Source organism: Oryctolagus cuniculus, chromosome 5 (genome assembly GCF_051225735.1).
Source record: "Oryctolagus cuniculus isolate XC-2025 breed Fujian yellow rabbit chromosome 5, ASM5122573v1, whole genome shotgun sequence".
Taxonomy (NCBI): Eukaryota; Metazoa; Chordata; class Mammalia; order Lagomorpha; family Leporidae; genus Oryctolagus; species Oryctolagus cuniculus.
Genome location: NC_142871.1, coordinates 75300824 through 75315495, shown reverse-complemented (window position 1 = coordinate 75315495; position 14672 = coordinate 75300824). Strand labels below are relative to the sequence as shown.

At 35.5% G+C, this 14672-nt stretch overlaps 1 protein-coding gene across 1 annotated transcript in view; it reads left to right on the top strand.

Moving 5' to 3' along the window:
• The window catches only part of FHL5 (four and a half LIM domains 5), a 55793-nt gene extending 42888 nt beyond the window's left edge, over positions 1 to 12905 (top strand). The window contains exons 4-6 of the mRNA XM_089332876.1: positions 256 to 425; positions 3663 to 3849; positions 9094 to 12905. Of these exons, the coding sequence (XP_089189002.1) occupies positions 256 to 425; positions 3663 to 3849; positions 9094 to 9257 (521 nt within the window). The 3' untranslated portion in view covers positions 9258 to 12905. The remainder of the gene's footprint in view (positions 1 to 255; positions 426 to 3662; positions 3850 to 9093) is intronic.
• Positions 12906 to 14672: the final 1767 nt, after the last annotated feature.

The following is a 14672-nucleotide window of genomic DNA, read 5'->3' as shown; positions in this document are numbered from 1 at the left end:
CTCCAGCAGCCATTCAGCCTCTCTACTTGAAGCCCTTTCATATTTCCAAACCACAGCTTATATGGGATTTTGAGTAGTTTCAATTAGAGGATTCACCATCATCATTGCTGAACTCCCCCAAATGCAAGCTTTTAGAAATATAAGGACAATTAATCCCCCTAACATTAAAGCTACACATTTCGAGAGAATTGATTTCTTAAAGAAAATTAATTATGCTTGACTTATACTAATAGGTTACTAACTTTTGGAATACAGGTTCCCGCAAAATGGAATTTAAGGGAAACTACTGGCATGAAACCTGCTTTGTGTGTGAGCATTGCAGACAACCAATAGGAACAAAGCCTTTGATCTCCAAAGAGAGTGGAAATTACTGTGTGCCCTGTTTTGAGAAGGAGTTTGCTCAGTATTGCAACTTTTGTAAGAAGGTAATTATCTACAGAAGATACAACTTGTAGAACCTTCCAAACCATTGCTCTTTAGCTATACCATATATTTGGAATAGATCCATACTATCAGGTCTACCTTTACACATTTGTGCCAGTTTTGAATTCTAGTATGTCAGAAGCCACTAGCTGTCACAAAAAGGATAGCAATTTATTTTTCTCAACCATAGCATTTCACCCAGAATATTATTTAATATTCCAAACAGCTTAATTGATTTGATATTCTAGCTCCATTCATTGCTTTTATAGAAGATATCATCTGTTCTAGAGGAAGGCACACATTTCTCTTTGAATGCAGAATATTTCTTGGAATACAATTTTTGATCCAGTCAGTGTTAACCACTTCAGAGAAATGTGACTTTGCTTTACAGAATGACAAAGGAAGCCAATTTAAATAGGATGTTTAACTCCTCACATTATGTTCCAGCTAAGCACATATCTTCCTGGCTTGAAGCTATTGTATTTCCAAAGAGTAGATCTGTAGGCTCAAGAGATAACAGTATTATGAGGGAAGTTATATGGACATAAAGCAGAAAGAGAACTAAAAGCTGCAAGTCAATTCACTTCCACCCCACCGGATAATGTAGCGCCTTCAAACTTGGTTTTCCATTCAAAACACATTTTCCCACTGGAAAAAAGTTATTCTTTTGAAGTAAACTTTGTCCAATTCTTTTTTATCCACTAAGCTTTTATGTGAAACAGTAGCTCACGCCTGTCATCTTGACGAAGCCTGTCTGTATTTCATAAAATATATATTGATGTTCTTGAAGAAATCTGTGACCTGTGAGCCATCATAAGTTTAAAGCAACACTATAAATTGTGATAACAAAGCTGAATCATGAAAACACATGGGGATTAGTACAATGGTTTATAAACATTTTTGGTCTATGGATACTTTGGCAGATATCTTAAGACCAATTGTATATTTTCATTTGGGCAAGTGGAAATTTCCTCACCACTTCCTAGAGGTACATGTACAAATACACATGCATGTACAAACACATGTTAAATAATTGTTTACATGTTTGAGCAATACCAGTACTGCATTTAAAGGAACACTAAAACACTTTCCTAAAGTATAATTATTAAATAACATGTGATGATGGCTGATGATTATAATTGATAATGTGATATGATATGAAATCATCTTATACCCAAAGACCTTGATTGCTCTACAAGATACATTTACTTTAAAAATAACTTTACAAATGACATTCAGACTTTATGACCCTGTAATTCACAAAACTCCATTGAATTGAATACCAGAGTCAATGGTAAACATTTAAAACAGATGCTTGAAATAACTTGAGGATATTTATCTCACTGTACTGAGAGACAGCCAAATTTACTGATTTGGGGCATCACTTTTAAAGACTCAGACTAAAATATTAAAGAGAATTATGGAAATTATCCTAAAGTAATTTACTGGACATGGTACGACGTTTCTTTCAATGATGTAAGGACTCAAGAGGAGAACTCTCTAGTATATCAGTGCTGAGCAGTCTAGGCCAAAGTGCTGGCATTTTCCAGGTTATGGGAGCTTCTAACTACATTTAAAATATCATTTTAAATCATCAAAAAACTTATGAATTTTTTGTGTGTGGTAGAAAGATAATGATATGCCACATTACTTTCTATTTAATTTTTACAACCACAAGTCCTTTAAGGAATGCTAGATAAAATGTTTTTGTTCAAGATGTTCTATGATAAAGATTTTTTCAATCCAAATCAAATATCAAATATTAAAAGAAAAAGATTAGTAAAAACTATTTGATAACATGCCTTTAGAACACTTTCCCATAGATTTTATTTTGTTACCCTAAAAGTTACTTTCTACTAAAAAGCATGTGACCTCAAACCACAAGTGCCTTGAACTCAGACTCCTCAGGGTTCAATTAGAGCTAAATGTATTCTTCAATACTTCGTTTGTGATCTACTTAGCACAAAAACATTATTGCCTCTACTTTGCACGAAAAGAAACTTGTTCTAAACCCTAGAATTAATCAGTGGGAAAAAAACAAGCTTAGATATTAGACTTCGTCTTAGCCATCTACCACTTCAGAAGGAATATAATCACACGCAAACTATTTTTAATGTTCCAGAGTTTCTTCTTCCTCATTAAACAGTCTTTGGTGTATATACCAAGTTTTATTTTTCTGTGAATATATTTTTCAAGCTTTTAATCTTTTAAACATTGCCTGCTAATCATTTGACCAAACAAATCAAAGGAATCATGAATTCTGCTGTGCCTGCTGTAAGTCATTTGAAGTCAGTAGGGGGTATTTTAAATTGCTTTACTTCATACACACACCATTATGCTTTTCATTTACTTACTCAGGAGAGTATACTATTTTTCCTCTAAGAAAAATAACCTTTAAATTAACTATGTCTAACTTTCATTTGTTGTAAGGTTAAATATCTTTTTGAATAATTTTGTTAAAAGCTTATATTATTGACAGTGACACATTTTAGTTTGTCAACAATAAGTTGACTTAAACTAGATTCTGCATTGTCTGTATCTTGCTAATTTGAATATGAAGATTATTGGAACCAACTCAGAGATAATATTATTTCAGTCATTGTAAGACATTTACATCAGCATGTTACCGTTTCCACAGACACTTCAAGAGCTCAATAGCCATGGATTTGAGAGATGGCGTAAGTTAAAAAATAGTTGCAAGAGAAGAATTGCCCCATATTTATCCATCTGGTTCTAAATAAAAATTTCTCAGCCTTTTAAACTGATTTAGAAAAGACTCCTATTTTGGGGAGAGCCAAAAATCAAATCTGGTAAAACTCCATCATGTCAGTTTAAGGCTTAACATACAACCAGTGCTCATTATGTTGAGTTCTGAAGCCAGGTACACACAACTTCTCACAGCACTCCATTTGTGCTAGATAGGATATTTGAATTGTGTGCCAAAGATGTTTTCCCCCTAGATACTTATTCATTCAATAATGACTTATTAATTGATAATTCATGCAAGGTAACCTTGACACCCAGCATTGTATTAATGTTAAACACACAGGTTGTGGAGTTAGATTGCACAGGTTTGAATGCTGGCTCTTTGAGGCTACAGCAAGTAACAATGACTTTAATCCTAAGTAGTTATTCATCTCTAAAGGGGCAGCCCTAAGTGTCAATTGTAAACATAGAATAGAGTGCTTTGAATTGTGGCGGCTCCCATGGTCATTTCCTATTTTATGGTTCTTTGGCAGGTGATAACTTCGGGTGGGATAACTTTTCGTGACCAACTGTGGCATAGAGAGTGTTTTCTGTGTAGTGGCTGCCGGAAAGAGCTCTGTGAAGAAGAGTTTATGTCTAGAGATGATTATCCGTTCTGCTTGGACTGCTACACTCATCTTTATGCCAAAAGATGTGCTGCCTGCACCAAACCCATTACTGGTAAGTTCTTCAGTCCAGTATGGTCCTAACACAAGACGGCTATGATTTTGTAAAATACTCTCCGGTTGATTTAAGAAATCCAAGTGGAAAAAAGAGGAATCTTTGGTTTACATTTCCTTTTGAGGTAAATACAAATGACTACCCATCTATAAATGTAAATATTTCATAAACTTCTCAGGGAAAGGGTAGCTATATTCTGTGAAGAATTAAATATAAAACCTAATGGTACAGAATCTATAAAGTTGATAGTTTAAGAAAAGAGCACAAAATGAGTTCAGATCAGAGAAAACCTTAACAAGAAAGCCTAATCTAAGCCTTATTTAAAGATTTGGGTGGAAGCTGGTGTTTAGCACACTAGCCACTTGGGATACTTGCATCTCAACCTGGAATGCCTGTCTTTCCTTCTGATTCCGGCTTCCTGTTAATGCATACCCTTGGAGGCAGCAAGTGGTGGCTCAACTACTTTGGTCCTTGCCCGCTACAGAGGAGACCTGGACTGAATTCTTAGCTCCTGGCTCAGTCTGGCCCAGTCCCAGGTGTTGTGGGCATTTGGGAGAATAGAACAGAAGATGGGAGATCTTCCTCTGTTTTTGTCTGTCAGCCTTTCAATTGAAATGAAAAAAATAAAAAGGATTTGAGTAGATGGACAGGGAACTAAAAAACCAGATTCCTGTTGAATTCCAAACAAGGGCCAAGTCAACATAAAATATAAAAGATTTTAATTAACTGCAAGTATTCTATAAAATATCTGAAGCTGAAATAATTAGGGTAGCATAGGTCAAGAATTAATTGAACTTCATTTAAAGATCTTTCTAACAAAAGAATCATTCTCATTTTTCTCTATTAACTTGTAAAAAGTTTTACTTATGAGTGGATGAAAGGAAACAAGATAACATTCTATTGAGAGACAAAATACTTAGGACATGATTTGAAAATAACACAAGTGGTATATTGATCCATATTAAATAGGTTTTCCAGGTGTAACACAATGCATTACATTTCCCTCTGGGAAACTCTGAAGTACTATCTCTATGGTAAAAGAACTGAAGCCAGCCAGACACCTGAGAAATGCAGCAGCTACACTTTCAATTTGCAGACTTCGTTAATAACATGAAAGAACTCTATTTCTTTCAACATTCCTGATACCCTTTGTTCATATTGCATTTTTAGTTCAACTTATGTAACACAGAATTATACATTATTTTAGCCCTTTCCTCCTCCTTCATCTTCAAATAAATAACAAAATGAAAGCTGAATCTTATTGCACCTTCCAATGAAAGAGACATCCCACTTAGGCAGATTTTCACTGACTTACGTAAGGAGGGAGGGTGGGAGGCATTCACCCATAAAAGCAAGTCCCCACTTGTCATAGAAGAGCACCACGTTTGTTAGAATATCACAATTGCCCACCAGTTGTCCCTGGCCAGCCAGCAGGTTATGTTTGGCTCACACATTTTTTAACCAATGTTGAAACCCATTGCTGATGCTGTGGCCCGGGAAGGCAGTGGAGGATGGCCCCAGTCCTTGGGCCCTGCACCTGCTTTGGAGAATAGGAGGAGGCACCTGGCTCCTGGCTTCGGATTGGTGCAGCACCAGCCGTAGCGGCCATTTGGGGGGTGAACCAGCAGATGGAAGACCTCTCTCTCTCTCTCTCTCTCTCTCTCTCTCTCTCTGTCTAACTCTGTCAAAAATAAAAATAAAAAAATTAAAACTTATTGCTGAAGCAAAAAGTAATGAAGAGTTTGCCATGGGTGAGCCAGTTGCATCCATGTTCCCCAAAAAGAGAAATCATCATGTGGAACTCAGAGGCTGCCCTGTCGTGTGAGGCATACTCTCTCTTTTCTCCATACCCTGTCCCTGTCACCCAGCTATGTCACCTCCCAGCACTGTAAGACTTGCATTAGCAGTCTCACCCTTGGGCTCCGGGACATGTGCTCCTGAAGAGCTGTCTGCCTTCCACACAGCCAGCAACTTCTACAGCCAAGGGAACAGGCTACCAGCTCTACTGATTTTAGGTAGACAGCGGGACTTCCTTAGATACAACAGTTACTGGAGCTCCAAAATGTCCTTAGTAGAAGCTGTAATCACAGTCAATTTGTTCTTCACTGTTCTAAAACTGGATTATTTAGAGGAACAGGGGTGGTACTTCAATGAGGGAATGAGAAAATTAAACTACTTAACATGGATGTCAAAGTTCTCTGGGGACCCAATTGGCTAATACTGATCTCAGGTACTCACACAAGCCCTGATTTTGATGAGTTTTTGTTCTGACCCAATACCAATTCATGTTTCTAAGTGATTTTCCTGATGGATTGTTCCAGATCAATCAGTGATTGACAGGTTCAGACAGAAAAACAATGTTGTTCTACCCAAAACACACAGATGATAAAGAACAAAACATTTACTCAAAAGTAATCCAAATGCAGTATTCTGTATTTAAGTTAGAACAGTCAGACTAAAGGGAATTTTTAATAATTATCTTAATCTTCTTTTTGGCTCTGTGATTGTGACACTAGAGACTGAAATGCCTGCAGAAATTTCTAACTCACTTTAATATTTCTTGATGTGATTGTTAAGTATATAGGTTATGCAGTAGTGCTGACATGAAACTTGAGCTATTTGAATTAATGTACCATGGAAGATTCTGATGTTGCTGCATATTTATCTTCAGAAAGTTAGGCATTCATACAAACATTATGTCACCTTAAGAAGCTATATGTTCCCAGTCAAAAGATACAAAATTATGGTTAGAAAGGAGGAAAGAGTTCACAAGATCCATTGTATAACATATTGACCATAGTTAATAACAATGTGTTATTATAGAATACTTACAAATTACTAATATTAAATGTTCTCACTACAAAAAAAACACAAATAAGGTAGTACTTATATTAAATAGTGTGATATAGCCATGCCACAAATAACATATCTCAAAACATCATTGCACACCATAAATATGAGCAAATTTTGTCTATTAAAATTAATTTTAAAAAGAAGTTAATTGTTAGGATGTTTACAAAATTAAATCTACCTACCAGCCACTAGTCATAATTTTTAAATCCTATCACAATGAGCTTACTTCATTTGAACAAACCCCAGTTGTAACTATAATTTATTTTCCTCCTCCTTGAACATGAATTAACCTCTCAAACTACCTGGGATAAAGTAAGCTGCTTGGTGTAATGGAAATTGCTCTGGACCGGGCATGAAAACCTTACTCTTCTCTTGGCCTCTGACTCCTGTGTGATCCCAGGGCGATAACTCATCTTTAAAAGTCTTTGTTTGTTTTATTTGCAAAATGAGGAGTTGACCAGGGTCATATTTTAGCTTTCTTCAATCTATGCTTACTTTGAGAAACAGGAGATTCAAATGTTAAAGTTTCTACAGGGGGAAATGCTAATGTCCCTAGCCATGTCCTTTATATATGATGCAGTCAAACTTCATTTTGTGAATTTAACAGCATGGACTTTGAAGCCAGACAGCCTGGAGCTTGAACATCCTATCTTCCATTTACCAACTGAGTGACTTTGGGCAATGGTTGAATTTTCTGTTCAGTTTTTATCAGCAAATATGAGATGCTGCAAATGTCTGCCCTGTGAAGCAAGTTGAGGGTTATATGAGGTAGTACGTATAAACCGCTTAGAATAGTGACTGGCATACTTCAAGTGCTCGACAAATGCCAGTTCTTAGTCTGCTGACTTGTTAGAAACAAAATAAAACAGGTACCAGGCACTTTTTTTGCTAGATGATTCTCAAGACTTAAAGGAGTAAACAAGTCCAAATTTAGAATGATTTACAAATATTTCACATACCGGGTCAAGTTTTTCTTAAAGCCCTGCTGTCAGATGCTTCTATTTTATTCTTTCTAAAACTCTAGAATTACTTTTACATTTTCCACTGTACAAAGCCTGCTAATAAAATCAAGGAAAACCCATGAGCATCAAAATGCTAGACATGTAATAATTAGCTTGATGAACAGAGATAATTTTGGGATATATAGAACATCACTCTTGCAGTCAGCTTACTAATGTTTTGAATAATATTAAGGGAATTAACTGATACACTATTGATTTACTCTTATTAGAAAGTGATGTTGATGGCATCATAGACAATCAAGCTATAAATTTAATCAACAAAAGTAGGGATTTGATGCAAATTTTCTGATGAACTACTAAATTATATGTAAAGACATCAGATAAGAATTTTGGAATAGAAACAAATGTTCATTATCATATTCATGGAGAGTTTATCTGAAATAGAAAGTTTGTGCTCAGCATTCTAAACAGGGGATTTGGAATTTATTTGTGAGTCACCATGTGCACTATTTCAGCCTCACGCCATGAATGATAGACATTCCACATTAAGTCCTATCTCTGTGATCACTGGAAAAAACTTCCCAAATGAATGAAGACCCAAGTCCAGGGAATCCAAACCTTTCCCTGACCCTTAAGATCTTTTCTCTTTTTAAACAACTTCTTTAAATTAGTTTCTTGAACTGCACCCCAGAATTATATAGGGGAGCGAGAAGCCAGTTTTACTGAAGACACAAATTCTGTGATTCTTTTTAGAAATATGATGACTTCAGTGAGGCCCAAGTGAAAGTGGTGAGGGCTGATGAGGCTCTTCTTAGAAACTAGACACCCTCCAGGGGGCAGTGACCAGATTCAGAGATCTTTGTTGCAACCCCAACCTGAAGTTGTCTCTTGGATGCAAATGTCAGTATGACCATAAAACTTACTCTAAATAAATGTAGCATGGAGAAATTAGGCAAAAACAAATAAAACTGAAAGTCATTAGACTATCAGACACTAGGTTACAAAGTGTACATTTATTTCTTTTTATCTTTATTTTGCAGCTAAGAAAATTTTGGATCAAAGAGAAAAGGGACCCATATTTATATTTAGATAGCTCTGATTTCAAAATCTATAACCTCTTCCAATTTCACTATGCTGCACTTCTTTGTCTTAGACAATCCTTATCAGTTTCCAAAAATATGTGGTTTGTATATCTAGATTATATTTACTACAGTAGATTATGACATCATTGGGCTGGGTGTTTGGTTGAGTCATACAGGAGAAACTTTCCTACGGCTAACATGAGCAGTTGGATACAGGAACATGGAATCAGCATTCAACATTGTTTTATTCACTGCTATAACCCCCAGTTCCTAAAAGAGTATGTTATCCAACACTCAACCTATTTTTGGAAAGAACAGATAACTGTTTTTCTCCAATTCCTTCACAGGTCTCAGAGGTGCCAAGTTCATCTGCTTTCAAGACCGCCAGTGGCATAGTGAATGTTTCAACTGTGGAAAGTGTTCCACTTCCTTGGTGGGTGAAGGCTTCCTGACCCAGAACATGGAAATCTTCTGCCGCAAATGTGGCTCTGGGGTGCACACTGACATCTAGATGGAGTCAGCCCTCCTTACCTGAAATCCACTTTGCATTGTTCTCACTAAATCAAGAACTCAGTCAAAGTAGTGTTGTTGACTTATGTTTTAGAAAATATTAATGTAGGGTTTATAGCAGCAGAGTTTTTGTACACATCCTAATTGAAGCATATAATAAGGATGCAAAAAAAGCACAGTCTAGCCGAAATTAATATAAATCAAATCACAAAGTCACCTCTGCTTGCAAAATACTGCACTCTGCTGTTAGTAACATAGGGACATAGTATATCCTGTACCTAGGAACTATAGATGTTATTACTGAAGAATGGTGTTTTCCAAAACTGTAGAGTAAAAAAACACTAAGAGATCAGTTGAGAGGTATATGTGAAACTAATATTTTCATTTATAGCTAGCTAGTTATATATATAATGTGACAGATTGGCTATGAATGACACAACAACAAAATTGATCAGGAAAAATCGATTCACAATCATCACAGTTAAGAATAGTATCATTTTTAGTCATTCTTTTATTGTGCATACATACTGAATTTAGAATTGAGAAATGAAGCTGCAATGTGCCCTCATACACATTACTTACTTCCACAGCTGGTTTGTTCCCATGTTTAATCAATGAAATTTGAGAACTATGGATGCTATGGCTCTTAAACTCTGCCTAGATATTATGGGGATCATTTCTACTTAGGGACAGCCAAAATATCATTTTCAACAAATTCTTTGTTAAATGTGTTTCCAAAGCCCACACTGATTTTTCTAATTTCTTGCAGATTCCATGAAGTAAAAGTCTATTCTTTCAAGTGGAGCTAACTAGGATAATCATTGTGGCCAAAGGCAAAACTTTAAAGTAAATAGATCATTAAATCATCACTTGTGGAAATGAGTTTTAGGATAGGGATTGAGTGTTGGAACATGACTTTCATCCAGATATCTAAAGGCATAACAGAATGCATAATTAGCTCTGAGCCTCATGCATTGTGCCTACTAAACTTACATAAATGATTAATGGATAGGTATAAAAATGGGCTTCAAAGAGATATACCAATAATAAGAACTAAAAAAGAACAATTCGCTGTTGATAATTCTGGACTTCAGAGCAGCACAATCCATTCATGTGGGCTGCAGGCAAGCCCTGCCCTTTGTTCCTCCACACTTGTGCCATGCATCATAACCCAAGCCAGCCATGCCCTAGACCTTCCATCTGCTGCAGGACCAGAAAGTGAACTCTTAACCCTAAAAAGACACTCCACAAGTAAGTTAGTGTTTATTGTTCACAAAATAAATAACAGCCTTAGTGAAGATGCTATCACTCTATGTTTATCTTTATATCAGACACCAATTGATAACTCTACATACCTGCTTCTGGACAATATTTTCATATTATATGGGACAAATGAAAAACAATCTGTACTCTTCATGATCCGTTATCACACTTGGTTTTAGTGCCTCTTGGGTGGAATAGAGGGAGATCAGGAGAAGAAACCCAGATACAGATAACATATTTATAATTGTCTACTTACAGTTTACTAAAAAAAATTAAAGGTTCTGATTAAAATCTAATTGTAGGCTGTGGCTGATTATAATGATTAAAATAGCACCACAGGAAATCCAATTATAATTGTTAGAGAAATAATTTTGGAAATAGTTTAAAAGGCAAGGTCATCCAGGCTATATAGATGATTTGAAAATGACAATTGTGTTTTTGGATTAGCAACGCTAAGGTATTTTCTCATATTCACATTATAAACACAGATAAAACTATTAATATTTTCCTGCATTTTATGAAACTGCACATGTAGAAATAAATCAGCCAGTTGCTCCATGATCTGGAAAATAGTGGTACATTACATACATAGAAAACAAAGCCATTTAAAGGCTGGGTAGATCTCCACACTATGTAACATTTTCTCCATTAACCAATTATAGATAACTGTATAACACATAGTATTTTCTGAAACAATTGGTAATGTTTAGGCATTTTGCTGTATGTGTGGATGAGTATGCAAAAGATCAGGCTTGCCTTCCGTCTTTACAATTAAAATCAACAGAATCATTTATTATCCTTTGATAAGTGTATATACTTGCATGTATAAGTCATTCTATAATTAGAATTTTGCCTAGCCATCAAACATGTATTGCACATGTGCTATGCCCAAAGCTGGAGCTAACATTGTTGTGGATCTAAGGTGGAGAGAGGTGGATCACAGCACGGAAACGTGGAAGTGCCAGATGCAGAGGTCCTATCTTCAGTTTAGACAAAGCAGCACTGTAGATAAAACACACATATTCAAAACAATGAAGAAATAAGACCTCCTTGGACTGGCATATGAGGAGACAATAAATATTCATGGAAAGTGGAATTAAATGAAGAGTTTTAAATCCTCACAGTTTTTTCATAAAATGCATTTCCATGAACTTTTTGAAGACCCTTTGTACTCATGGATTTCAAGGTGCTCTTTTTGCATTAAAACAAATAAATCCTACTTTTCACAAACTTTCTGAAGTACACTCATACACATAAAGACAAATGTCAAAATCGTATAGTTAATTTATATGATTTATATGGGAAAGAAAAAAAAACTTTCAACAGACCTATTCAAAGACAGAGTGGGCTACCTCCGGAAGCATTGGATTCCCAGTGCTTCAAGGGTGTCATCTGCAGAGGCAAGGCAGTAGCTAGAAGTAAACCCCATATGCTGATAATAACCAGATGGCTTAGAAGTTGCAGACAGACTGTGCCACAGAGCAGGACGAAATGGGAATGCTGAGAGAAAGGGTCAGAGGATGGGAGAATGTTAACTTGTAAGATAAAAGATGCAAGTTTAACAGGCATAGGCAGTTACCAACCAATCTTAAATAGAAGAGTACAAGGATTATCATATTTGAGGAAAATTATGGCAATGATTTCATGTGAAATAAGGCAAGAATCCAAGATTTAGGCTTGTTACTGCAGTATGGTCAGTGGCTACAGAGGTAAGAACAGAGAACTAACAAGTACTATAGCTCCGGAGCTATATTTTTTATACAGGTGAGTATATAAGCCAACAAGCCAAGATATTTTATGATGTCATGTTAGCAAATCAAGATGAAGAAAAAGCAAGAATTGGTTTCTGTTTCAAGGATAATAGGTAGGATGCCTAGGGTTTGATTTTCAATTAGGAAAATCATAAAAATGTTATATTGGGGCAAATTAGCTCCATGGGTTAATGGAAATGTGATTATGCTACAACCATATGGTCATATTTTACAATTACCATAACTTTGAAAAGCATTGTGCTGTACACTAAAGTAAAACATTGTGAAAAATGTATTAACACTAATCATAAATGGCCTTGGTTTAAAAAAATCGCTGCAACATTTAATCCTATAAATGAAAAATCAGCACCAAAACGTGGCCAATGTTAGTAACACCATTTTTGAATGTAAGGAAAGCATAATTTTTAATCTGTCAAATTGGTAATACTTCATATTTTAGCTAAGAAAATAGTTATTATAGCATGTCCTGGATATATTCAATTGGGCACACAAATTATTCTTTGAAACATATATAAGTGCATGTCTATTATTGCTCTAATACAACTTTCTTGGATGATTTTACAAATTGTGGTTTCAGAACTTTCCTATGCTGAATAAATTTGTTTCACCTAGTATATATATGGCTTGAATTGTTTTTAAGAGACTTGTTTTTTACACTAACTGTGCAGTAGATAGAACAGATACAGAATAACTTCATAGTGTTCTTACTATTACATAGGGAACCTAAAGACTTTATTTTCTTGTTCTATCCATTTTTACAACACCCATGTTAACTATTTTACCAGATATCATCTCAGGACACTAATAAAATAATATAATTGAACTTAGTTGTACCCAAACAGAATGATTCTCCTGTTACGCTGGGAGAACCGTTCTCTATGCTCTTTCTTACAGTGATCAAGTTTAAAAAATTTTTAAGTTAGAAGCAACTATTTTATTTCCAATTATTATCTCTGTGATTCTAAAGATATATTCTACCAGAAATATTCCACTTTAATCAGGCTTCCCTGCTTTGACTCAGGTAGTCTTTGCTAATTGCATATTTCTTTTTTCAAAGAAGTGTTGAAATTATCAGTGGCCTCAAACTCTCATTCAGTCTATCTAAAGCAAAATTTGTGACTATAGCACAAGTCTTCATGAAACTTCAGGCAATTGACACTGTAGGTAGGCAACACTAATTTCCCTCCAGAATTACTTTAGACATTGAACCTGTGTTCCACAAAAAATTTGGCAGACATTTCTAGCTCATTTTTTAAAAAGACATAACTTTAAAAGGTAATGAAATTAATATGGTCATTAAAAGAACATACTTTATGTCTTGGAGTGGATTTTCTTCAATGAAGGAGTCAGAATACCAAATTATAATTGTCAGAATGTTACCTTTATCCTGAACCCCTTCCCCTGGAGCATGAAGTCATTTCAAGAGTCAGATGGGATCTTCACAAAGAAATGTTTGGGAACGTTAAGTTCTTTCCAGAGAGATGTAAAGGAGACCTTATCAAAACATGGGGAAAATATGTCACAGAGATCTTTTTGCCCTTACAACATTGCTGAATATAAATTTTGCTGTATAAACCTGATATATAGATACCAAAGAGAGAGGATATGAGAAGTTTCCATCTGAACCATCTAAGTCAAATGAACATAGAAATGATTCCATCTTGTCAATCATCCATGCAACTTCTTAGATTGTCCCAAAAATTCATCGACCAATGAGAACTAGAGAAATTTATTATCAGAATTACAGCCATTCTGACTTTTCCTAACACACAAGCTTTAGGACCAGATACTCTGTTGAATAGAGAGGTAGAAGAGTTCTTTCTAAAACTAGAAATAAAAAAAGGAAACAGAACAAATGCATGCTCAAAGTTTAGTCTAAGAAGAACTAACAGAGTTTATGTGTGTTTTTTGAGTGAGTAGATTGGCTTTCTCAGTAGTTGAGAAAGGGAATAGCTCACTGTGATAGAATTATGACCCATGTCACAGAGGAGCAAGCAGTATTTGGGTCAAATATTTTCCCACGAATGGTTATAAACTTATGGAGTGGATGTCCATAAAGGGTTCTTTCAATGAGGAACATTAATGAGCTCAACAGATATCCATCCAATGACTCAAACAGTGACATTAAGTGCTGTTCCCACCACACACAAAAACAAAAATCAAGTCTGATATTTATGGAAATCCACACACTGAATCCCCAGGGCTTATTCTTCTTCAAACAATTGAAAGCTTATCCCTTGTCTCTGCAGCAATTGATGAGGCTGTTTATCTGAAAATCATCTCAAGCTCTCAAACAGGATATAAATTAGGGAGTATGGACAGAGAAGAAATGGAGAAAAATGAGAGTTGCAATTTAAAAAACAACTGGCATTCTCAAGAAA